The sequence below is a fragment of the Corvus cornix genome, chromosome 19 (assembly GCF_000738735.6).
Source record: "Corvus cornix cornix isolate S_Up_H32 chromosome 19, ASM73873v5, whole genome shotgun sequence".
NCBI lineage: Eukaryota > Metazoa > Chordata > Aves > Passeriformes > Corvidae > Corvus > Corvus cornix.
The window spans coordinates 4,488,587-4,512,809 of NC_046348.1; the positions used below are offsets into that span (position 1 = coordinate 4,488,587).

At 42.5% G+C, this 24,223-nt stretch overlaps 1 protein-coding gene across 2 annotated transcripts; it reads right to left on the reverse strand.

Annotated features, from left to right (window-relative positions):
• Positions 1-488: 488 nt before the first annotated feature.
• Positions 489-22,331, reverse strand: MYL10 (myosin light chain 10). Of its 2 annotated transcripts, XM_010402509.2 has the most exons (7): positions 22,145-22,331; positions 14,198-14,284; positions 11,419-11,494; positions 9,940-10,044; positions 6,462-6,540; positions 1,496-1,544; positions 489-736 (listed from the first exon to the last, which is right to left on the reverse strand). In XM_010402509.2, the coding sequence occupies exons 1-7, from the start codon at positions 22,145-22,147 to the stop codon at positions 638-640; spliced, it is 498 nt and encodes a 165-aa protein (XP_010400811.1). In that variant the 5' UTR covers positions 22,148-22,331; the 3' UTR covers positions 489-637. The 2 variants fall into 2 exon arrangements, with proteins under 2 accessions (XP_010400811.1, XP_039419074.1); XM_039563140.1 differs by lacking the exon at positions 14,198-14,284 and having other exon boundaries at positions 22,145-22,199.
• Positions 22,332-24,223: the final 1,892 nt, after the last annotated feature.

The window sequence follows — 24,223 nt, forward strand, 5'->3', positions numbered from 1 at the left end:
GAAATTCATTATTCCTGGCTTTTAAGTGCACCTAGTTATATTTACTATGAGAAAAACAGCCAATATTCCACTAGTTCTGCTTTTTTGCACCAAAGCAAATGAGTCAAGTGGTTTCAGAATCTGGCCACATCACTGAGATGGAGAGGGCATATTGCATATTCACAAGAGCTTAAGATTGTTTTATTTACACTTCCACTGCTAGGGGCTGTGGAATGGAACATAATTCTATTTGCCAGATACTCTTCCTGGTGCAATAAGTTAGAGGAATTCTCAATTAATACATGGAGCTTATGTATAAAAGACAAGAGGTTAAGTAAGACTGCACTGCCCAATGGACCATCTGGTGAACATTAGGTTTGTCAATAAATCACAAAAGCACCAGTTCATCAAGAAAATTCCGTTTCAAACCACTGACAGGAAAAAAAATGATGGGGAAAAAACCTCACAAAATTGGTATTTTGATATTTTATAAAAACAGGAGCATTAAATAACTTTAATCTTATTTCAATGGTTTTATTGGTTCTCTTCTGATGACCACATTGCTCCACATCCTGGATGTTTAGCACTTTGTCTTGTACACAAGAGCATAATGAAATAACTCAATGCATCATCACAGGAGAAGCTCCTCTCTCTGCTCTCAGTCTTTCTCCTCACCGTGGGTGATAACATAGCAGAGGTTCTTATAGTCGAGGTTCCCAGAGACATCTGGAGGGAAAGCAGCAAACATCTGGTTGATCTGCCAAGCAAACAGAGATAAGTGTCACAGACTGTGGAACAGCAACATGAACAGCTTTTCATGTTCAACCCAGCTCAGCTCCCTGATGCCGTGGTCCTTTAACCACCATGGAAAAGTCTTCCTTAGGCTCAGTAAAACTGAAACAGGAGTTGGAACACAACTGGTTAATAAAGTCCTGCTAGAATCCCACAAGTTCCCTGTTGAAAGGAGCTCTCCCTGAAACCCAGGGAGATAAGCCCTGGTTGATAAATGTACAGTCCAGTCTCTGTTCTGACTGGAACAGGCTGTCCAGTCTGTTCTGTCCACAAACCAACTCCACTCCATCTCCTCTTCTGAAAATAAAGTCCCTCTAAATTCCTCCCAGCCAGCAGAATCCATGCTCAGTCTCACACAAGCCACCAAGTCAGTACCTCACTTCAGATTTCAAACCAAATAACTCCCAGAAATGGAAACCAGAACAGGGTCCCCACCCAAATCCACTTGGACTCCAGTAAATCCATTGCCCAGCTCCCCATGGGGAAGAACAGCACGAGATAGGCCACACTTGCACTTGGATGGGAGTCCAAAGAATCTATTTGACTTTGATTTAGCCATGGAGCTCTTCAGAAGAGATGCTTTGAATTGTTTCTAATTGCTAGAGCTGGCATCAACCTCCTCTCAGTCTGGATTTCAGCTGAATTCATGCATTTAAAGAGGGGCAAGGGCTTACTGCTGAACAGGAGCTGGAGCTGGATTTCTGTTTTGAATAAAGTTCCTTACCTCTTCTTGACTGAAACGGTCTGCCTGTGTCATGAGCATTTCTTTGATGCTGTTCAAATAAAAAGAAATAACCTGATTAAAGGGTGATAATGGCACATGACAATTCAGATGGCAAGATCCCTCCTGAAGTTGCATGAAAGAAAATCTGTGTGACCGCATAAATTAGAGCTGTTAATCCTTACATGATATTGTAAGAGATTTTCTGTGGGCACCCATCAGTGTCAATGCCTCGCTCTGCCAACTTCTTTTGCTTCTGTGACATTTTATAGAGGTTTAAAATTGTTTAAGGTTATTACTGTAATTGAAATACAGCAATTTTGTATGCTTATCTTAACCTAAAATGGTAGGTTTCCTCACTTGCTGTTTAAAGTTTGGATCACTTAACAAAACCAAAAGAGAGAGTATTTTCTGTAAAATCTGAGGATGAAAGGAACAAAGCATGAAATGAGAAAGAGGACTTGAAAGAGAACTCCAGCCACTACTCCAAATCATCATCCGAGAATCCTTGATTTGCATGCAGCCATTCCCAGGGGAGCTGTGGAACTGTGTGAGACCTGTTGTATTTCACGCTGCGCTGTCTTGATCTGGAGTTACAGCACTGTAACACGGAGCTTATCCCACACATAATCTGCATCCCATGCAATTACATCAAAGAGAGTATTTTGGGGGCAGACTCTCAGCTGATTTACCCTCTGTTTTAAACCCATTGTGGGAAGGCAGTCGAGCCTGTAATTTTTTTTAACCTAAGTTTAGAGGTGAATAGAAAAGCCAGGAAGAATTATTTCTGTTTTTAGTCTAACCCCTTTAGCTAAAATGTCTTTATACCTCCCCCAGTTACTCATGTGCTGAGGGCAGCAAATGCACCACGTGCTGGGACATCCACCAGTATAAGCTCAGTTGTATTCACATAAACATCCCTTCAATAACTCAAATAATTTCCCCTTCCTGTAGAAGAATTCCTATATTAATCTCACAGTTTTCATTCATGCTGAAGAGGCAGAGTTGTCTCCTTTTGTCGCTACCAAATGTATTTATACATTATCAGACACGATTCTGGAGCAGTAAAACAAACTGTAAAGCTGTGATAACAGGTGAGCAGTCTGTTGTACAAAAACAAAAGCTGAGGAGAATATAGAAGTCTGGTTTGGTTTGTAGATTTAAAAAAAAGGCTGCTTTTTTTAAGAATTTGTTATGGGCGAGTGAGAGCAGCAGCTCTTCTGGAAGAAGCCCTTTCTGCTTTTTAAAGGGAATATTTAAAACTAACTATTTATAATAGAAATCATGCCTGAACAGGAACGCTTCCAGGGGAGCAAAATTCACCTACTGTGGGTGCAGATGTTCAGGCAAAGCAGTAAATCCTCCCTGTCTGCTGCCATGCACTGCACGTGTCCAGTGAGAAAAGCCCCCCAGACAGAAGTGCACTTCGGATGGCAAAGCTACAATGGCACTCATGGCTCTAACAAATGGGATTTTTTCCAGGAAAAGGCTGCACATCCCAGTTTGCATCAGGGGCATTCACACTTCTGCAGCTCTTGTTGATATCAAGTGCACATTTGGAAGCCCAGAAAGGGAAAATTGAAAAAATAATCTTCTGGGCAATGAATAAGGATCTTACTCACAAGGACAAGTGTGAAAGTATCAGTGCAAGCTTTGGGAAATACTCTGAAGTCACAGACAGAGCTTAAGTTATTGGATATATTTTTCCTGTGTTACTTCACCACTCAGTTAGCAAAGTTTCTTCATCTCTTTGTCTCAAATTCCTGTTTCTGTTCCGTTCCTCTGGCACATTTGGTATGCGACTGCATTTTTGAAGTCGAATTCTCAAATGATCAGTGGGCACAAGAGTAGAGAGACCATTCCCCTCAGCATAAATTGATTATTGGATATATATGCCCCAGACAAACAGCATTAGCAAAGGTAAATAGGAAGTGTGATCCAGGAAGCAGCTTGGTGAATAGAAGGAAGCAATTTTGTCAGAAGTCACAAATAAACTTCATCACAAACAGGCCTGAATTGAAAAGAGATCTGGGCACTGTGTGTCTTCTATTCACATGCTTAAAGTATTTAGGGGAAAAGAAAAGATCAAATATCTAATTATAATCTTCTGATGCACAGCCCAGTAGGCTCTGGCACACTCATAAGGAAGAAGGACTGACTACAGGATCTATGCACATTTTCCATTATTTATTTTATAGAGAAACAAACACAATTTCCAAAGCCAGAAATTATGCACATTTTTCTTTGTGTATCGTGTTTTCTCTAGAAAGCTTATTTTCTTCTCAAAAAATACCCAAAAAACCAAACCAAACCCCAAATCTTCTGGGCAAATTGCCTTGAGTTAGGAGTCTAAATGTTATCTCTTGAACTGGCTCACATCAACTCCTTCTACAGTTACAAATACCTTGTTGCATTCTGGTATTTTAAAAACCTTTTTTAAAATGATCTGTGAAATCTCTGGGACGTATTTGGTTTTCCACTGAGTTTGCCCTTCCTACAGTGCTGCCTTGGAGAAAAACAGGTGAGTGGGAAGGAGCAGAGCTCTATGGCTATGAGAAGAACACATCTCTAGCTCAGCCAAACACCTCCAAAGTCCGACATGCCTGGGACCTCTTCCATCCCCCCAGATCCATTTTCATCTGACCCAAATCTGAAAAGTTTCATTGGCCTCAGCATCAGGCACAGTTGGTGTTGGCCTGACTCACTTTGCCCCATGAGTGGCATTTGGGACTGAATCATCCAACCTTTCCAAACACTGCCCCAGTTTACACCAGCTGAGAATGGGACCGAGAGCATTTTCTCTTTTTGACATCATGCTGTAGGAAGGGTTTTATGTGTGGTATAATGATGCAGACAAACAAAGTCTGTCATTGAATTTGGAAGTAAGTTATAAACTCCTGGAGCTTCTGGAAAGGTTAGAAGGCTCCATCCCAGCTACCATCACATGGACTAAGTGAGTCATTTCCAGACTAGAGGTGAAAACATGCAGAGGGAAGAGACATAAAAATCCCCAGAAGGATGTTAACTCCATGAACATAAAAAGAAGTTCTGATTAAAAGGTCAGCATGGCTGGTTTTGGAGAGAAACATTCCAGGATTTTTTAATATGGAGAAATATTATTTATTAGCATTAACTGTCGCATTGAAATGGCTGCATGAGTCAACAGAAAAATAATTTCAAAACTTCAAATGTCTACATTTTGGAAGCATATGAATAGAAGTTAAACCTCAAAGACATCCACGGAATTGATTTAATGGTTTGTTCTGTAATGATCAACATTACCCTCGGGTCTAATAAGTAAACATTATGCTCTGTTGTGGTGATGAACTAAAACAATTGTCTAATGTTAGCAGTGCAGTGGGGGTGGGGACAAGGTTGACCTTTTCCATCAAGGAAAAATAAAATATTTCTCTCTCATCTTCATTTTGGAGTGTGATACTGCATTCCTAATTTGCCCCAAACTCCAAATGGCTTCCAACATCCAAAGAATGCAGAACTGGATACAGGGTGGCAAGCTGCAGATTTTGTATGCAGGATACTGTTACAGAGAGTGGTGGGAAATACAACATTTCATGGGGTTTGGAGTATCAGAAGTTCGTATTTCATGGCTCTGATTTCACTACTGTGTGATCTGCCCTATTTGGCAACAGGCTACATTTATTCTGTTGTTTGAGTCACTTCTGATATGATCCCCTGACTCTTCTGATATGATCTTCTGACTCTGTTTGGGTGACGTTAACCCCAAAACAATCAGGACAACTCTGTGCCTTCTGATTGATTGCTACATCCGTTTGTGTTTTAGTTAATTTGGAAGTTCTTACTCAAAGGACTGTCTCTTTTATTTTGCATATTTGCAGAAATTCTCACACCCACTGGGGTACTGCTATAGAAAAGCACTTTGGTAAAGGAAAGAAATAATGTACATGAATTTTTTTTTCAACTAACTTTCATTGAGAATTGCAGATAATGTCATGGAAATCTCCATGGGGTTCTGGTCAGAGGTTATCACAACATAAGCAGAAATAATTGATGCAAATACAGTTTTGTAACTCATGGTTCCCTAATAGATTTCCTATAAATATCATGCTTTATAAAATCTGCCTGAAATGGCTGCCGCAGTAAAAGCATAGGCCCCAAATTCACCATGAAATTTCAGCATATGAACAAATCTAAACATATGCATAAATCTACGTACATAAAACACTTCTCTGGAGCCATAGGTCAGACCTCCTCATCCACTGCCCTGATTTGTATCATTTATCTCACTCACCTGAAGTCCTGCTTGCACCATTCTGGCAGTGCAAGGGGGGTTTACATTTGTGCAATTACCTCTTGAAGTCCTTTTACATTGCTTTGTTGGTGCAACAGGATATGAATACAAATTAGGTTCTGCCTCCTTATTTAAAAATAGCCATATTGACAATAATTGCTGGATTATTAATAGTATTGTTTGGTTTGGCTCTCACCGTATCTAGTGGAATTTTACAGCAAATTATTTCTAGAAGCAGAAGGCTCAAATAATAAACACATAAAAAGGAAAACGTCCTGCACTAAATCCATGTCGCAGATTTAATTAAATTGATCACTTTTTTAAAAAGGGAAGTAGCTTTCCCATTTTAGTCAAGCACTGAGAGTTAGGCAGCAGACATTCATTTTAATTTTACATATGGAGTTAATTTACAAAGAGTCATATGTCGATTTATATCCAGACCTTCAAAAAAAGGCTATCTAATGGCCTACATGTGATTATGTTTCCATTGGCTCTTACAATGTCTGAAGACAATAACATCTCTTTTTGGTATACAAATACATTCATACAACAGTCCACACTTTTAACTCTGGCTTACAAAGCTAAATGTTTCTCTGCCTCTTAAAATACTGTGAAAAATACAGCTTTTAAGCACTTCTTTAAAACTGTGCAATTATTATTATTGTTGTTATTCTTCTAAAGGATTTGAAATGAACTTACTAGTCTGCCTTTATGCGGCCTTTTCCTTCTGGGTCGAAAATCTTAAAAGCGTTCAGAATGGTTTCTTCTGGGTCTGTGCCTAAAATTAATGAAATATAATTTAGAAGGCTGGATAGATTTCTCTGGCTGCAGAATACTTGCTAAGTAATTGCATTCGCTTGAAAACAGTGCAAAATGGAGAAGTCTACAGTTGTGGGTTTGGAGACAAAGGTTCCCTAAGTCGGCAGCATTTGTCATGTCAGATAAACAATAGAGGTGAATAGTTCAATGCTCAGAAGCTTAAAAATAATAACTCATATCTATTCTATGTCTGCAGGAGAGAAAACTTCCAGGAACCGGTCTCCAATATCAGTACCCAGAGGATTAGTGGCTTTCAGAAATGAAAATATAACAAACTGTTTTCCTCACTGGCTTCCTTTAATCTTGCACTGTACGTTCCTTGTAAAAACACTTTTTGATGTTACTTGTTCTTGGCGATATAGAGAAGAGGTTATTTCCCTCACTAAAGGAAATGGAGTTCATCATAAAATCCCAATGCCAATGGAATGCAATGGAAACAGGATGATCAATGTGAGGTGGTGATCTGCACTTATATCCCATTGTGCCCTTCCCCTTAAGTGTCTCTTCATTAAGTGTTACTTACAGAAACAGGGTGGTTTAAAGCACTAAACTGTGGCCACAGGATTTTGCTTCTGCTCTTAGTTGGGCTACAGATTTTTGGTATGACGTTAATATCCCTGTCCCTCTCTTCCCAGCAGTAAAATGATTGCAATGGTCTTCCTTTTCTTCCTTCCATTATCTACTCCATCTCTTTAGACTGGAAAAAATTTGTGTCGTTTTCACAGTGCCTTAATCTTGGCTGGAGCTTGTGACTGTTCTGCAATACTGCAGATTCTGAGTACACTCATTTTCAACCCACACTAAAGGATACACTGTGTACTCTGTTTCTGACTATTCCCCAATATTTCAAAATACTACCGTAGTATCCATAATACAAATCTTTGTAACCGTAGGAAACCAAATTTACAAGCAGATGAACTGATTCCATGGACAAAGTGAAGCTATTTGGTATGCTGAAAGAGTGATTAAAAAAGGATATAACCCAAGGGATTGCAGATTCAAAGTTTGTTTCAAAGTTTGGCAGAGGTAGAACCAGAACAGAACCCAGCCAAGGTTCCCTGCTCTACAGACACTCCTGATGCCTTCACAGTTTGCTTTGTTGAAAAGATTTCACAAGGATTAGCAGGATCCTAGTGGATATAATAGTGAACAAACCTCGGGCTATATGGCCTCCTTCTTGCCACACAATGGCCATGTATATTTTTTTGCCAAGCTGTAGGCGATGTATTCAAAGTGCAATGAATCTGTGATCAATGCAAAGAGCATTGGTGTTTAATGAGTGTTTTGATTGTCCCATGAAGAGAAACATCCCCCAGCTCCGAGGAGAGGGCTGCATTTTAAGTAGTCACCGCTGTGGGAGGGATTTTTTTCCTTACTGTGTTTTATATTTTCTACTCTGTCATATCCTTGGACTTTGGCTTTGAAGAGAAGCAATGCAGCAGGCATTCTTTATTGATTAGCTGGTAAATAAAGTGGTTTCTTTGATGTGCGGCATCTCTGTTTTCTGTACAAATTGTATTATTCTGACTCCCTGTAGAAGCAGCTCCATGTGGTTGGCATTAACATAAACCGAGTTTTGTTAGCCGTTCATCTGGCATCATAATCTCAACACACAAAGCTAAAGCTCATCCTGAAAATCCCAGCTTCCCCTTTATGACAGAAATCAATTATAGCAAAACAAATTCTACTTAGAAAGCACCTTTCACCAAATTCTCTGAGTGGTACTTAGCTAATAAAGAGTGTTGCAAAATTGCCATATCCACTTCCTCTAGCCCTTTCTCCCTTTCTAATTGCACTACAAAGGCTCTTCATCCCAATTAGTTTTGATTGGGAATGTGCAGTCTTTTGGCTCTGCTTCCTTTGCATGACAAACCCAACCAGAAGGGCATGACAAGCACAGCTGTGATTTTTCCTTCACCAAATGGAAATTAAAAAAACCCTCCTCCTTTGCTAGTAGCCAACAGGAAACCTGGAGACAAGAGGGTTCTGCTTTGCCATTCACCTTCCTGTGCTGGCTCTGCTTTTAGGCCACAGGATTGGCAGGGCCAGAGGCTTTGCCAGCTCCAGCAACCGTTCAGGGCAAGGGGGAAGAGGGGAGAGGAGGAGGAGCTCGATTGCGTGCTCACAAATGGAACAGGGAGCAGGGCACCCCACACAAACAATCACATATTCCAGGAGGAAGATTATGGACCAGGGCACTGCCCACTCTGCCAGAAGACAACTGGAATGTCCTGGTGGAGGTAGCACAGACAGATCGATGTCTGGGGAGTAAAATCCCCTCCTCAGTCAGCCTTCTCCATCACCTCTCATGCTTCCCAGACTTCCTGCCCTCTTCAGCAAGAGTGTCTTTCTTCCAGGACCAGCTACATGAATTCTTTCTTTCAGACCTCTCTATTTTCTATTCCAAGCATAGAATACCCTCCACTGGAATTGTGTTCAGCAATATAAAGCCAGAGTCCAGCAACAAAACAATAAATGTTTTTAAGAAGATAGGATCAGATTTTTTCCATTTTTCTATTCATTAGTTATTTTAACAAACTTTTGGAACGTGCTTGGCTAAGGCCAGCCCTGCTTTGAAGGCTTTCACCTTTCTCTTATGCCTGTAGGAAGATGACTGGAGTTCTATCCTGGCCTCACACCCCCTCTCTTGAAGTTTCCAGCCATTAACTGGAGAAGAGAGATGACTAAATTGCCAGCTCACACACCAAATTTACTACCCACATTTCCTGAACTTCCCCCAGTGTTCCCTATATATTCTGTGGCAGTGGGTAAAATCCCTCTCCCTTATCATTGTGAATCTACTGAAATACAATTATTTTAGTTTATCCGCTCCATTAAGGGTTATTCAGTGAAATCTTCCCCTAATGCCAAAATCGCTATTGACCTCAAGTGACGCCAAGGCTGGGCCATTGGGTTACAGTGAATACAGAAAATGAGGGAAGCCCATGTTTGCTCAATGTGCCAAAGGAGTGCAAAAAGGGTGGGCTTTTTAGAAATATTTAAAACCAGCTAACACTGGGAGTGCTATGACTAGAGCATGAGCATGAGTTCAGCCCAGGAGCCTTCTGATGGTGAATAACTCTCCTGCTCCATGCTCCAGGCTGCTGAGGTTTCATTACTTTCTGGACCTCAACTCACCACTTTCATGTTAGCTTGTGTAAGCTAAATCACCCCTTTGAATTGTCCTCTGCACCGTCCCTTAGCCTTTCATTCTTCCCCTCTGTCTGCAAAACTGGAGATCCCTCCTTGCCTCTAAGCATTGTTCTGTGGAGACATTATTACAATTTGCAAGGTGCTGAGATATTTCAGTGCTGAGGATCTTTGACAGATACCTCTCCAATCCCCCAGAGGTGCTTACCTTTCAGCTTTTCCCCAAACATAGTAAGGAAGACAGTGAAGTTAATAGGACCTGGCGCCTCCTTCACCATGTCTTCAAGCTCTTCATTCTTGACATTCAGACGACCTGCAGCAGAGATCATTTTTCATAATAAATCACAAATTGTGTTTCCAAAAAACGATTCCCATTCATCTCCTTCCACTGGGGAGCTCAGGGCTCTGTGCAACTTTGCTAATAACATGGTAGAACACAACTCCTGAATACCCCAGTGAAAAAGAAATTGGCAGAGCTGGCTCTGAGATCAAAGGGTGACTGAAGGAGCAAGAAGGATAAATAAGACACGGCCAGCAGTGGACGAGAGAAGGGGCACTTCCAAATAAACTGCTTTTTGGTTTGGGGCTTTTTTTTTACCTCAGGTGAAATATGGGCCCCACTGATATTAATACAGCAGAGATCAAAGTGACTGAAGTGAATGAAGGTCTCAGTCTTTGCCCTCCTGTATATTGAGACACCTCTCTGAGTAGAGGGCAGATGGATGAGCTGAGTAGTGGTATCCCTTCCCCATCCTTGTGCAGCCCTATTGATGAGAATTTAGACCCTGGCAACCTTCCTCAAATTGAGTGGTAATTTGCTGTGAATGTACTTTATAGATATTGAAAGGCTTCACTGAACAGGAAAGATAGCAGAACTTGGCCTTAAGAAATAAATATTTCAGGGTAACAGTAGCTACAGGCCAAAGTTTGCAAACCTCATTGTCACAATAAAGAGTTCAGGAGCTTCTGCTCCTTGCACTGACTCTGCTGGCGTCTGATTCCACCCCGGGGAGCACTAAAGATTCTTATCAAGCTCTTTTTAATAAGCTCCAGATGGCAAAAGCCCAAATGCCTACATCACTGTTCAAGCCTCAAATGCTGCAACAAGGATACAAGTCCAGGTTTGGGATCATGAGTGCTCAAATTTTTTCTTTCCTTGGGAAGATTTGCTCTAATCTGCTTGATATTATCAAGATTGTGATAGCCATGGAATGGACAATACCTAATCTCATGACATGCACATTTCACCCCACATAAACTCACAGCAGCACAGAACCTCACATGAAGCCCTCCTACATTTGTGTGGGCAGAAGGGCAGCTAGTCCATGACAGCAGTGCTAATCAGGGGATATTCCATGGCTCCCAGATGAAAAAGGTGCAGCCTGGGAAGCCTGGATTCAGAGGCAAATCAGCAATGCCTGGCATGGACCCCTGCTTGGGTGGGCTTCTTCTGAAATAGTTGCAGGGGAGGGATCAGACCTTCATTCCACTCCCTGCTCAGGAGACTTTCCAGCTGGAGCTCTGTAGTGAGATCCCAGCTACCACAGGGAGGAGGGTCAAACTGAACAGGTTTCCTTTTGCCTCCTGTGGATCTCATTTCTTACCCCACTGTCATTCTGATACCAACCTTCCTTCTGTGCTTGAAACTGAGACAGCATATCTTGTAAGTATTGAATTATCAGTTTACCTAGTGCAGCAAATGTGTCTCTCAAGTCTGCTTTGTCAATAAAGCCATCCCTGTTCTGATCCATGATGGTAAAAGCCTGTGGGAAGGAAAAGGAACATGTATTGCCATTTCCATTGCACAGGACAATGCTCCAATCACACACATCAGTCCATGAGGGGATGATATTCGTGCTGGAAAAACGAATATTTAACTTCCTTTGATTCCTCCACATCATTGCACTTTCCTCACTTTCAACACATTACTGTACCTTGGCAAGGGACTTAATTAAACCCACCCGAACTTCTTCTTAGTAAATTAATGCTCAGTGCAGCGTGCATTGGGCTGAAGCCAGTGCTGGCAGCTCCAGCCATTCATCCCTTAACCCATAAAAGTTTGAATTAGGGAGGCTTTAGTCAGGGCAGATTTAGCCAGAGGTTGCTCTGTGTTTGTACCGTCCCCATACTCCATTCTTTGAATTAGGCTGAAATGTTTCTGTAAAACATTTCATTTCTGTGGATATCTCTCTGCTATCAACTGAAGTTGATTCCTCCTGGGCCTTAGAATGATCCCTCATACAGAGATAGCTGAACTTTCAAAAGTACAGAGAAATGTAGGTTCCATAAGATTATTTATTCAAAGATTTTTTCCCCTTTCCAATACACTGCATCTTTGAGACTGTACTGTGTGCTCTGACTGACACTGCTCTGCTGACCTTAAATACTCGTCAGTCAAAATTTAACTTTTGATAGAAAAAAACAGCTGTTATTTTATTTTCAGCCAACACAGACTTCATGTGCTCTAACCATTGTTTACCAAGCCAGCTAACTGCTCATCTACCTGTTTACCCATTTGTGTGTCCATTTCTTGGCTGCCATCACACTTACAATGTTTCATTGATTTGGAAAGATTTTAATGACCTGAAATTCCCCTGGTCATGCTATGGGGACTATTAGTTGATCCTGGCCTGACTCTGAAGCTGGTTATCTGTCTGACAGGCACATCAATATGGTAATGCATCTTCGCAATGGCCAGGAATTGTTCTTTCTTCAGACAGTGTTCTCCTGAGAATACAGTAACTTGCAGAGTTTTAAAGTCTGCTGCCCTACAGGGTGCACTTCTTCCCATGAACAAGTTATGTCCACATATCTTCAGGTTTTTTCAGCTCCAGTTTCTTGCAAAGCCTCGCTGCTCACAGCCCAGTTTGCCCATAAGGCTCCTTTCAGAATCATGTTCATAATCCTACATTTACCTTCCAAACCATCCCCTTAGAAAAAATTAAGCCCAACTCTTTGGAGATGTTTTCTCCTTGCTTTAAATGCTGATTCCTCACAATTCAGAAGCAAAAGAGAAAGAAAATATGAAGTGCAAAACTGAACCCAGGCAGCTGACAGAAGACAGGAAGAGCATCAGGCATTGTAATGGGTGAACTTCAGATAACGTAACAGCAATGCTGAAATATTTGTTGGTGAGCTAGTTGAACTCTCTAGATGAAATTGTTTTCAGAATTGAAACCAGCTTTTCAGAAATACTCATCCCAAATATGCAGTTTTTAGACACAACATGGTTTTGGGTTTCACTCAGCCGCTCCACTGCCTCATGCTTTTGCCATTATTCTGCCACCATCCTCCTAGAAATGCTCCCAGTATTATCTGATTTAGAGAAGATCAAATAATGGCATTCTGTCCAGTTCTCCTTTGTGTTGGTGCATCTTCAAACATTAATCCTTGGAGAAAATACAATGGAAGTTCCGAGCATATGAAGAAGAGGTGGGAGAAGAGAGTCAGACATATTCCCATTGACTGTGGAGAAATGATTAGTGGTTCCAATTCATTTAGCTGGGTCGTATTCCCAGTCCTTGCCTTGGGGTTTAGTCTCGTCCATCACTGAACTTCCCTGGTGGGAATCCTCGAGGAAAGCAAACTTGAAATCCACGTGAAAGCACAAAATGAAACAGTAGACATTTATCACACTGGAAATTGCTTTGGAGATACGAGTTAGAAAAAATGGGGGAAAAATCAGTAATTTAAAATGACAAACCAGTGCAGAATGTGATGGCCTCATGGTCATTCTAGAATGTTCACACAGAAAAAGAACATAAACTCATCAGACAGATTATCTGTCAGATATCTGGCAGATTTTGCCACCCCATCAGTTTTAGCTCCTCACAGGTAACTGGTCAAAGAACCTACAATGCATGGAACACCAAATCCCTTGGGAGTGAAAGATGCTTAGTTCATCTCCACATGTTTTCTTTTCTTATTGGCATTTGTGGAGAAAGTTGGCTAAGGGCTTCTTGGCATTTTCATTCCCAGTTTGTGGGCAGCATTAGAAGGGCACAGACAAATATTTTCTGTTGCTGTTGTGGAACAGAGCTCAAATGAAAGCCCTGGTTCAATCTGGCATCTCTATTCAGGACAATGCTTGAGCACATAAGACCATTCTTATTTAAAATACCACTTAACTTTAAACGTGTGCTCAAGTGTTTTCCTGAGTAAGGGCTGGACTGGATGAGATTATACTTTTCCTTTATTTTGGGGTGGGGGGCTTGGGTGCTTTTCAAGTAAGTCTAGAGCTTGAAACAAGGGAGTGAGTGAGGGAAGTAAGGAAAGAAAGAATGAAAGAAAGAACAAACAAACACACAAGGAAAATGATCTACCAGCCAAAACCACAGGGATGATTCAGAAAACAACTGTGTGTTCTATTAAAGCAGATGGAGAATTGAATAAGGATTACAAACAAAACCTATGTTATTCATTAGCAGTAACAGGAGACTATAGAGAACAGCAGAGTAGCTCCCAACCTCTTTGAACTCCTGGATCTGGGTTTGTTCAAACATAGAGAAAACATTGGAACCACCTTCTACCTTCTTCTTTGCCTTTTTGGGAGCCTGTAATACAAATAAGAAGATCAAATACATATTCCTTTGTCTGTTAAGCACCCATGAAAACAAATTACATCTTCAACAGAAGTTAAAAAATACACAGTCAAGTAACACAAGAGGATTGTTCTTTGTTATTAAGAGGTTTTAAATTCAATCTTATAGACAGATAGATTTAGATGTATATATAGGATTGAATATACATATATATATTTTTAATATGGGATAAAAATTCTTCCTTATTAACAGATTGAGGCTTTTTGCCACTCCCTGCTGTGTCCTGGAACCTGACAGCTCAGACAAACAAGGACACTTTGTCACTGTGGTGCCTTTAAAAAGGTGAGGGACCCAAAGTGTGGCTCAGCATCCTGCCTGCTGCACTGCTTGTTCCCCCCAGGAGCTGCCTGTTCCTTGGGCAGGGTCACCTCCACCTCAGTGGGTCACAGACCATTTCACACAGGGACCACTCCCCTTCCACACTGGCTCTGCAGAGCTCAAGAGTGATATCACTTGGTGTGGAGTGGTGTCACTTGGAGATATGAGCTGGAATTCCCAGCCTGCTGTTCTCAAGAACTGCCAGAATTCAGGTAAGTGCCTACAAGGATTTCTTCTTCCCAGTTCCCATGCTGGGACTGGCAGCCAAACTCCAAACAAGGCCCTGCATGAAGACTCAGCTCAGGAACTATAAAGGGAAGTTATATCATTTCCTACTCACACAGAAGTGTTTAGAAATCTGCTTGGTCTGGACCAGCACTGACAGAACTGATTAATCCTTCCCAAGCAGGAACACTTTCTACTCCTGGAATCTCTATTCCTGCACCAACTTATGGCACTACAGTACAGTACCTTACCAGACCATGTTATTTTAATATTCAAGATAGTCATCTTAAATGGAAGGGCAGGACTGCTTTTATCACCTTTCTCAAGTTTGGAGGCTGAGACAGAGAAAGATTGGGGAAAGAGCTACAATGATATCTAAGAATCTAATGCTCACTAAAAATCAGTCAGAACTAGACTTCATTAAATATCTTTGAATAAGGGCCCGACCAGCTTGCCTAAGAAAATACAGTTCTTGTTCTGCAGTAAAGAATAAAATCTGTGATTCCAAAGGATTACAGAAGTGTTTTAACCACAGTGTTATCCTTACTTGGGGCAGGATAATGAGCTGCATTGCCTTTTGAGTTCCCTTCCAGACAGATTACTTTTTTCTTTATCATTTTTACTTTTAAACTTCATTATCATAGTCCCACCTGGTTCTCATGTCACAGAAAATTAGTCTTACTTAGTTTGGGCTATTCTGCATGAAACAGAAGGCAACTTCTACTGTCTCCTTTCATCAAAATAAAAAAGCCTGTGAAAGTTCAAATTCAATACTGATTTCAAATATCCTGAGGAGCAGAGCAGCTCAAGGAAATATTCCCACTTGACTCTGTTTGAAGCATACATTGTCTGATCAATTTAATTTGCCAGGCAGATTTCTGCACTCAGACACCCTGGTTTAGATCCCAGGATATGGAAGGGGGGGAATTAGGGCAATGTTAGATGCTCTCCCACATACTCACACTCCAGACCTGTCAAGCTCCTATCAGCTAATTCAAAGAACTAAACTTTGGAAATAGGAATGGAAATTGAGTGAAAAATATTCTTGTAGTGAGGATAAAAACAAGGATAGAATGCCACCACAGGCATGGAAAAAAGAACTTAATAAGTGGAATGTTTAATGAATGTAGAAATATTGATTTTGGAATAAACAGATTCCCTCCTCCTCCTACACATGAAATAAGTGTTATTTTGAGCAGTAATGGGCAATCTTCCACATAACGTGAGGTGCCTGGTGGAGGCTTTCAACACATCCAGATCAAATGGAAATATTCAGAACAATCCTACGTATTTACATGTATTTGTTCCCTGAGGTAAAGGGAAAGCAGATGTTACCCAGGGAGAGCACTGCCAGCTGGGGGGGGACTGACCACAGGGTTTGAGGCCTCGGCAGGACTGGTCCTGCTGGGCTCCTGGAGCTGCTCCTTCTGGAGACAAAGCAGGCTTTGCCCTCCTCATGGTCTGTTCTTCTGTGGCCAAACACAGCATCCATGTTCAGCCTGATAAATATTCCCTGTGCTAGCAAACCATCTGCATTTTTTAAGCTATCACCACAACCATGGACAGTGGGGTCCAGCTCCTTCAGATGCCAGACACTGGCAATTCCTCCATTATTCCTCTGTTTGTTGGGTTCTCTGGGCTGTTAGGTTTCAAGCAAGGGCTGTAGCTGTAAGGAAGGATCAGACAAATGCAAATGCTGCTGCTCAATATCTATTAGAAACAAACCAGCAAGTCAAAAACCCACCCAAAAAGCTTCTTTACATTAGTGAATGCAGAGAAGATTGAAAATTGATTATACAGGGAACAATTACTGTAATATCACAGAATCATAGAATGGGTTGGGTTGGAAGGGACCTTAAAGATCATCTACTTCCAGCCTAGAAGAAATACTAGAAAAATTCATCCTAACATATTTGCTCACTGTTATGCTCTGGGGTTTGTGGTCTCCAGGGATGACAGAAGAGATCAGTGCCCATGTTGCTCAATCAATCTTTAGTTTTTGTGCCAAAGGTGTGGGTGTGGATCCTATTTATGACCTGCTCACTTTTGGAGGAGGCTGAGACCACCAACACATTTCACAGGGCCCCATGAACAGCTGCCAGGTGGGGTTGGCCTTCCATCACCAGGTTCAGGCTATGTCTTCTAGCATCCAACATACAGAGCATCTTGGATTACCAGTTCCCAGTACTGGGAATGCAGCTTACCTGCCCTAAAAGGCCAGGAAATTCATAATCACAGAAAGAACTGCACCCCCATTTTGCACAAGTTGTGGGCAGGCAGGTGCTGTGAGGAGGAAGGCTGAGAGAGAAGTAGGTGGAGCAGGAACAGAACAGAGTACATTGCCTTTCTGGTGGGTAACTTGAATTAAAAGGCAGCTCTAAGAGAACAGAAATAGGTCTGTGTTACAGAAAAGAATAATTCTGAGAATAGAATCATTCTGTGCTGCTGTCTGACAATTCCAAACACTCCAGAATTTTTTAACAAACACAATCAGGATTCTGACTCCAGAGTATCTCTCTGAAAGAGTGGCATATTAAAAGGAACATCACAGAACTGAGCTAACATATGGCTTCTAACCTATCAAGGATTTAGTAGGTGACCCACAGAGGAGAAAGTGGGTGACTGACACATCACTTCTGCCTGCCTTGATTTCCCCACTCTTGAAACCAAAGTGTGCCAGGCTGCACTTTGCAAAGATAGAGCAGCTCTCATTGCAACATGTGCTGTGAGGCTGACATACAAAACGTGCCAGATGAGAAACTGAAGAGCTGAGGGTCCCCTGGGCTCGGATTCCAAGGCCTCAATAACACAGCAGTGGGAAGAATGTTGCAACAACTGAACAAGCCTATTAATACTCCTGCCTGAGTGTATTAATCATCCCATTGTGAAGAAAACAACACTTCACTTTAGAGGAGAAACCACAGGCTTGTCGCATATCACTCATTTGTCTTACCGGTGTTAGCACTCTTCAATTAGCCTGGATTTTAAAGGGTCTTCTTTCTGTTGTTTTGGTTGGTTGGTTTTGGTTTGTTTTAGAAGCTTTAAATGAAGAAATGGAGCCATACCAAAATCTGGTCCCAAGAAAACTCTGTTGTACCAGGCATTTGCTTTGAGCTGAGTTTCCCTCACTGAGGTTCTTTATATTTCTCCTCCCTGGCAGTGTCAGGGAGCCCAAAAGAACAAGGGTGTGCAGGGACACAGGCAGGCAGAGACAGAGTGTGCATGGCCTTTGCCTCTCTGGATGTGAGAATAGGGATCCATTTTTCATATGCTGCAAAGATGAGGGGGGCAGAGGGGGGATGTTCAAGTGAATCAGAGGGAAGAAATCTGATTTCAGGGTGACCTAGAAGAAACGGGGGCGGGGAATCAGTTTCTGTCTCTACATACAAAGGAGGAAGGAAATGAAAATACCTTGTTCTTACTTCAGAACATGAGGCATTGTTTGCCCTGATAAATTCATAAAAGGCTGGTGCTAGAGCAGATCCATGACAGTGGATTATTGCAGAGCTTTATCATCTCCACCCCTCAGTGTGTTTTGCAGAAAACCCAGAAAAATATGGAAAACCAGGCAAGCTGCTGCAGGGGGAGCGAGGTCCCTCAGTGCCTGCTCAGGAGCACACTTGTACCCTTCAGTAAGTAGGAAGTAACCAACCTCCACTTGGCATTTCCTGCAGCATAGGGATATCTCCACAGGCAGTCAGGAGAGATGAGCAGCACTCTGCCACAAGCCACAGCTTTGGTTTGGTTTGGTTTGGTTTGGTTTGGGGAAGTCACTTCCTTGTTTGGTCCACCATGCTCTAAGTCCCTTAGAAAATACTCTTAATAATTAAAGATGACACAGTGTGGTGTTCCTGACAGCAGAGTCAAGAACACAAGCAGAAGCACTTCCCTACTCAGCTGCTTATTGTGTCTTCTTCTAATTTTCCTACCAGAGACAACCTCAGTGGACAAACAGGGAGAGAGCCGTGCAGAGAGAATCAACAGCAGACACGGTTAAGACCCTGATTCTGTTGTCTTGTTTATTTATTTTAGTGTTTATTCAGTCCAGGACAAAGTAGACATAAGATACCACCAGTTTTTTACTGTTTCACATTTTGTACTTCCTTCCTCTGCAACTACATCTACAACTACAGAAAAGACAGAATCATCCATCATTTTGCTCAGACTCTGTCCCCTGCTGTGATCCACTGTATGATGGTAACTCTCAGTTACTATTACTTTTTCATCCATCACACTCTCTCCTTGTTTTTCATCCACTCTGGGATCTCGGTGCTGACATTTCCTGTCTTCAGATTTTTGTTATCATCAAATACAGCTTCTGAATGAGAAGTTACATCTCAGGCCTGGACGAGGGATTGCTGCAGCATGGGACAGGATATTTGTTGATTTTTGTCTCGCAAGTTTGCTCTGCTGAGATTATTTACACTGCATCTGCACCAAACATGCCAGCTATGGACCAGCCACCGTTTTTTAGTGTGGTTTAGGTCCTTTCCATGGCAGGTGAGCAGCACAAGGCCAACCGAAGTGCTGCCTTTGAGGGAACAGTCTAGAGGAGTAAGCAACACGAACTGCTCTAAGGGCACAATTTGCATTTCAAACAGGCAGCAGCCTCAGATCATTCAAATAAACCCCACGTTATCAGAACTGAGAAACAGAAGATCTTTATATTACCTGCTCCGAAGTCACAAACAGATCCCTCCCTTCTCATCCTCACTCCATTTTGTGTGTAGTCCCAGCCTGCACACACCTACACAGACACACCTTTGATCCCTGCTAGATACAAAAATCTGTTGGACTGCGGCCTCCCTGCTTCACACTTCTGGATGCTAAAGCATTCTCCTCCGCCCCGCAGAAACCCCCTTCCCAATCACAGCCTCCTTTTTCTCCTGCAGACATGCAGAGGGAAGGCATTATCTCCCCAAACCTATCCCAGAGCAGCAGATAACCTCTCCAGCTTCTCCAACCGCAGACTCCTCCACCTCGATGACCCAAAATTCAACAGCAGCTTCTCCCACCTGACAAATTTTCTTCTCCTTCATGTCAACAGGTGAGCAGTCCCTGTCTGCAGACACAGGGCTGTCACACACAGGGACACACAGGGACACACACAGGGACACACATGGATACACAGGGACACACACAGGGACACACATGGACACACATGGACACACATAGGGACACAGACACATCAGCAGTCCCACAGGCAGCCCCATTTCAGCTGGTGGGGTCAGTCAGCATGGCTGCTCTGTGGTCAGTGCCTGTCTCAGCCCAGGTGGCACATTCCAGCTTGCAGAGCACATTGGATCAGAATGCAGGCTATTTTTGGGCACGCAGTTCCCCTCAGCATACAGAATGTGCTACGAGGTGTCACTCGAGCTGAACAAACACGGGAGTGTTTGGGGAATAAGAAAAAGGCTTCCCTCTCCTTGCCTGTGCCTCTGCCCTTCCTTCTCCCCATCAGCACAGAGCACGCGGGGAGACATCGCAGACCCAACTTGTCTGAAATTCCCTGGAATGAACGGAGAGCTGTAGACAGTTCTCAGAACTCCATTCCACAGCACTTGTGTGGTCTGCTCTTGTTAGAAAAATTATCTCCCTGAACCCTGCCTCTCTCACTCTCATCAGCCCTGGATGTCAGAGCCTAGTAGCACTGGCTGACTTGTAATTATTTTTTACTATGCTGCTTTGTCTGCACTAATCCTTTGAAAGTAGCTTTACTGCACATCTGAAATATTATGATGCTATAAAACCTCTGTAATATTTATAAATCCCTTAAGACATCATAAAGAGAGAAAAAAACCTCCCCACAGAGTTCATCTAGCATAATTACATATACATTTCCCTCTGATTAATAAAAAATGATCACTTCCTTATGTAAAGATATTCTTCAGCTTTCTTTCATTAAGGCTATTTTTTTCTTTCCATTTTAAATCTGTTTCATGTGTCCCTGTACAGTAAGGTACCTCAGAAGAAATTTTCCCAAAACAAAAGGCACAATGAAAAGAACCACCACAGAGGATAGTCAGTTGAGCTGGGAGCAAGGAGACAGACGAGTCTCTCACTATATTTTCACGTCTCCTAACTTAAGCATTTCATCACAGAATGTCCTGGAATATCTTCAAACATCAATGAGTGTTGGTGTGTCATTGAACTAAACAGGCACGAAAAAAAATTGATAAATGAAATTTTGGAGAAATAAAAAGAGGGGAAAAAGAAAAGCTAAGACCCAGCACTTGCTCCCCACCCCACAAAAGGGCTGGCTTAGACTTTAGTGAGGCTGATTAAAGGGAAACCTGTAAATCCACAACTGAAGAGGCATAATCAGCACAAGGCACTGCTCCCTTCTGAAACACTGCTGAGGAACACGATTAGTGTGAAACCACTGACACTGGGCTTGCACCGGCTGAAACTGGAACCTGTTTTGTGCATGGCACAAAAAAGAAAAGGCATTGAATGTGGTTTTGCCCTGCTCAGAACAGCACGTGGATCACATTCATCACCTGCTTAAATGGGATCAAGTTTGAACTAAGCTTTGAGAAAGCTTTTCGTATACAACTCCCTCTCGGGTGTTCTCCGCAATCAAATATTCCATAGCCTCAGGGAGCCACTGGGCAGCACTGCTCTCAGAACGCCTGAAAAGGACCTGCAAAAAGGAGCAAAATGAACACAGAGAAAATCACCTACTAATTTTTTTTTCTGATATTGTTGTAGTCATTCCTCTGAATTTGCAGGAGAAAGAGATCTGCCCAATCTGCCCACGGTTCCTTAGGCAGGAGCTCTTTGCTCCGTAGAATCACATCAAGTGAGGTGGCTGTTGGAGTCCCAGAGCTAAAAGCCAAAGGTGAGCAGGGCAAAGACAAGACACAGAAATTTCTGCAGTGCTTCCTACTTCTCCCCACAGGCACAAGAGCAACACATTCACAGTTCCAGAACGATCCCTTTCCCTCAGTCCCTACCACAGCACAGCAGACCTTAATTCTATCTCACACCAGCCATGCCAGCCTTTGCTGCCCTGGTGTGTGGGTCTGGGACAGAGCTGCACAAGCCCTTCCTTTCAGCACATTCATCTACGTTTTCTGCCTTCCTCCTCTGTTAGACACATGCAGACGAATCCTTGGGAGTTCCCAGCTAACTCTGTGGGGTGTATCTGCATTCTGGATGTGATACTAAGATGAGATTTCATGGGATGCAGTGTGATCATTCCTGCTCTGTTTGAATCATTAGAAAGAAATACAGAGATAAACAGACATGGGGAAGGATAAAACCTACCATGGTGCTGCTGCTCCTTCCACCCCTTCTCTGCCAACCAGTCAGCCAGCAAACACAATGCCAATTGTCTCTTTATATAGCGTCACCAAGGAATAAAAATATGCCTGCTCCAAGTTTAGACAATAGATGTAAGGTTGGAAAAGTGCAGTAATTGGATCCCAATACCATTCCAAGCATCTGTTCCATGCGCAGCTTTTGCTTTCACAGAAATAATGCAGCAGATAAGTAGAGGAGGCAGTTGGGATACAACTGTACAGCACTCACAGCAAGCTCGAGCTGAAGGGGTTTTCCCATGTACTGCTAAATAATGAACACAGGGCATGCACTGGAAGATTTTAAGTGGACATGGCATCCTGAAAAAGCAGGAAGGGAAGCACACTCCTTGAGAAAACGCTGGGGAAACTAGCAACAGATCCTGGCCACTTCAGTAGCTCCAGAGCCTGGTGCAGGCATTCAGAGCTCCAGCAAAATGTCTGAGGCTCTGCAGAGGTGCATCTGTACCTGGGGGGTGGAAAAGCACCACTCTGCAGATGGCAATCAAGTGACTCAGGTCAGGTCTCTTTTCCCTGAATCTATAAACGAGCCCAAGGTCCGGGGCCATATCCCAAGATACAGCAAACTGGTGGAGAGTGATGGACTTCAAAGCATGAAAAAAGAGCTGTGTGGTAATGAATGTGGTAGTGGGAGCAGAAGGAACCAGGAGGCAGCGTAGGAGCCACAAGGGCTGTGTCTCCCAGGGAATGCTCACAGGCATTAATACACATTCCATCCGATTGGAATTACTGCAATGGGCCAAAACATTAACCAGTATAAGATTGCATAATTCCGCTGACATGAAATCATGGTTCCTAAAGGTCTGGTCTGTGTCTCTGAGAGTATCTACACAGGAACATCAGGGCATTAAATACAGCAGAGACAGTAGGTTTTTCAGGAACCTGCATCTGAAATTCTTCTCTCCATCAGTCACCCCCACCTTGAGTCACAGTAGTGCTTAACCAATTAACTGAACTTTGAGACAGATGTGCATTTAAGTTTCTGGTTGAACAAGGACCTTGTCCTTTCTCTAGGTCCAGCCCCTTGCAGTGCTGTCATCTCTAATCTTAGATCTGACTGCGTTCTCTTCAGGGCAAGGACGGCTTTAGCTGTTGTGGGCACCTCAAACACCTACAGGGACAATTAAGTAATAAATAGGCATAACAGCTCACTAAAGCTCCTCTGGCTTTAGTGAATTGCTGTGGATGCACGTTGGAAGTTAGCCTGGTGTTCATCGTTCTGACTTACTGACATTATATCAATCCCCAGTGTAACAGAGCATAAAGATAAAATCCCCCAGTCCCTCTGCCTGCAAGTGCCTGCTGGAGAGCAGCCCCAGGTTTGTGTCCGAGGCTGGGTCTGAAAACCTGAAAAACTCAGAGTGAGGTTTCTGAGGAAAACCCTATGCAATTTCCAAGGTTCATTGTGATAAAGTTGTATCATGTTCACTGGGTTAGAACCTGATTCGTCAAACCTGTTAAGCACCCACTTAACTTTTAGGGAGGAACAGTCCCACTGAAATCCATGGAAGAGCTCACAAACCTTCATGTGAGAATATGTCACTCGTTCTGCAGGATCAGTGCCCTAATCCCAACAATACAGACAAATGAGCAGCACTTTGTCACCAAGTCCACTGGACCTGGGATTCCATCCTGTGAATTTTGTGTCCTTTCCTGGAAGAATCCTTATCCTTCCACCCAGCCATTTCATGGTTTTGTCCCAGCAGCTCTGTTAACAGACCTTTATATTGTTTTGTTGGGAATTTTGTTTTCTCTTATCTAGTATACCATCAATCATCATTATTATTATCAATTTGCTCCTTAGTCTTGTAGCTTGATCTGCAGGCATTTTCCAATAGTGCCTGTATTTTCTGCATTGATCTTTATCTTTTCACAGAATTTTTAGATTAAATGAATCCTTCCAAGCTGTTTTTAAATGACATGACATGTTAGGATAAAACCCACACAATGCTGTGTGCTTGTAATGCACATGTCCTGAGAGACCAGAACCTTCTCTGCTTAGTCTGTGAAACAAATCCACAGAGGA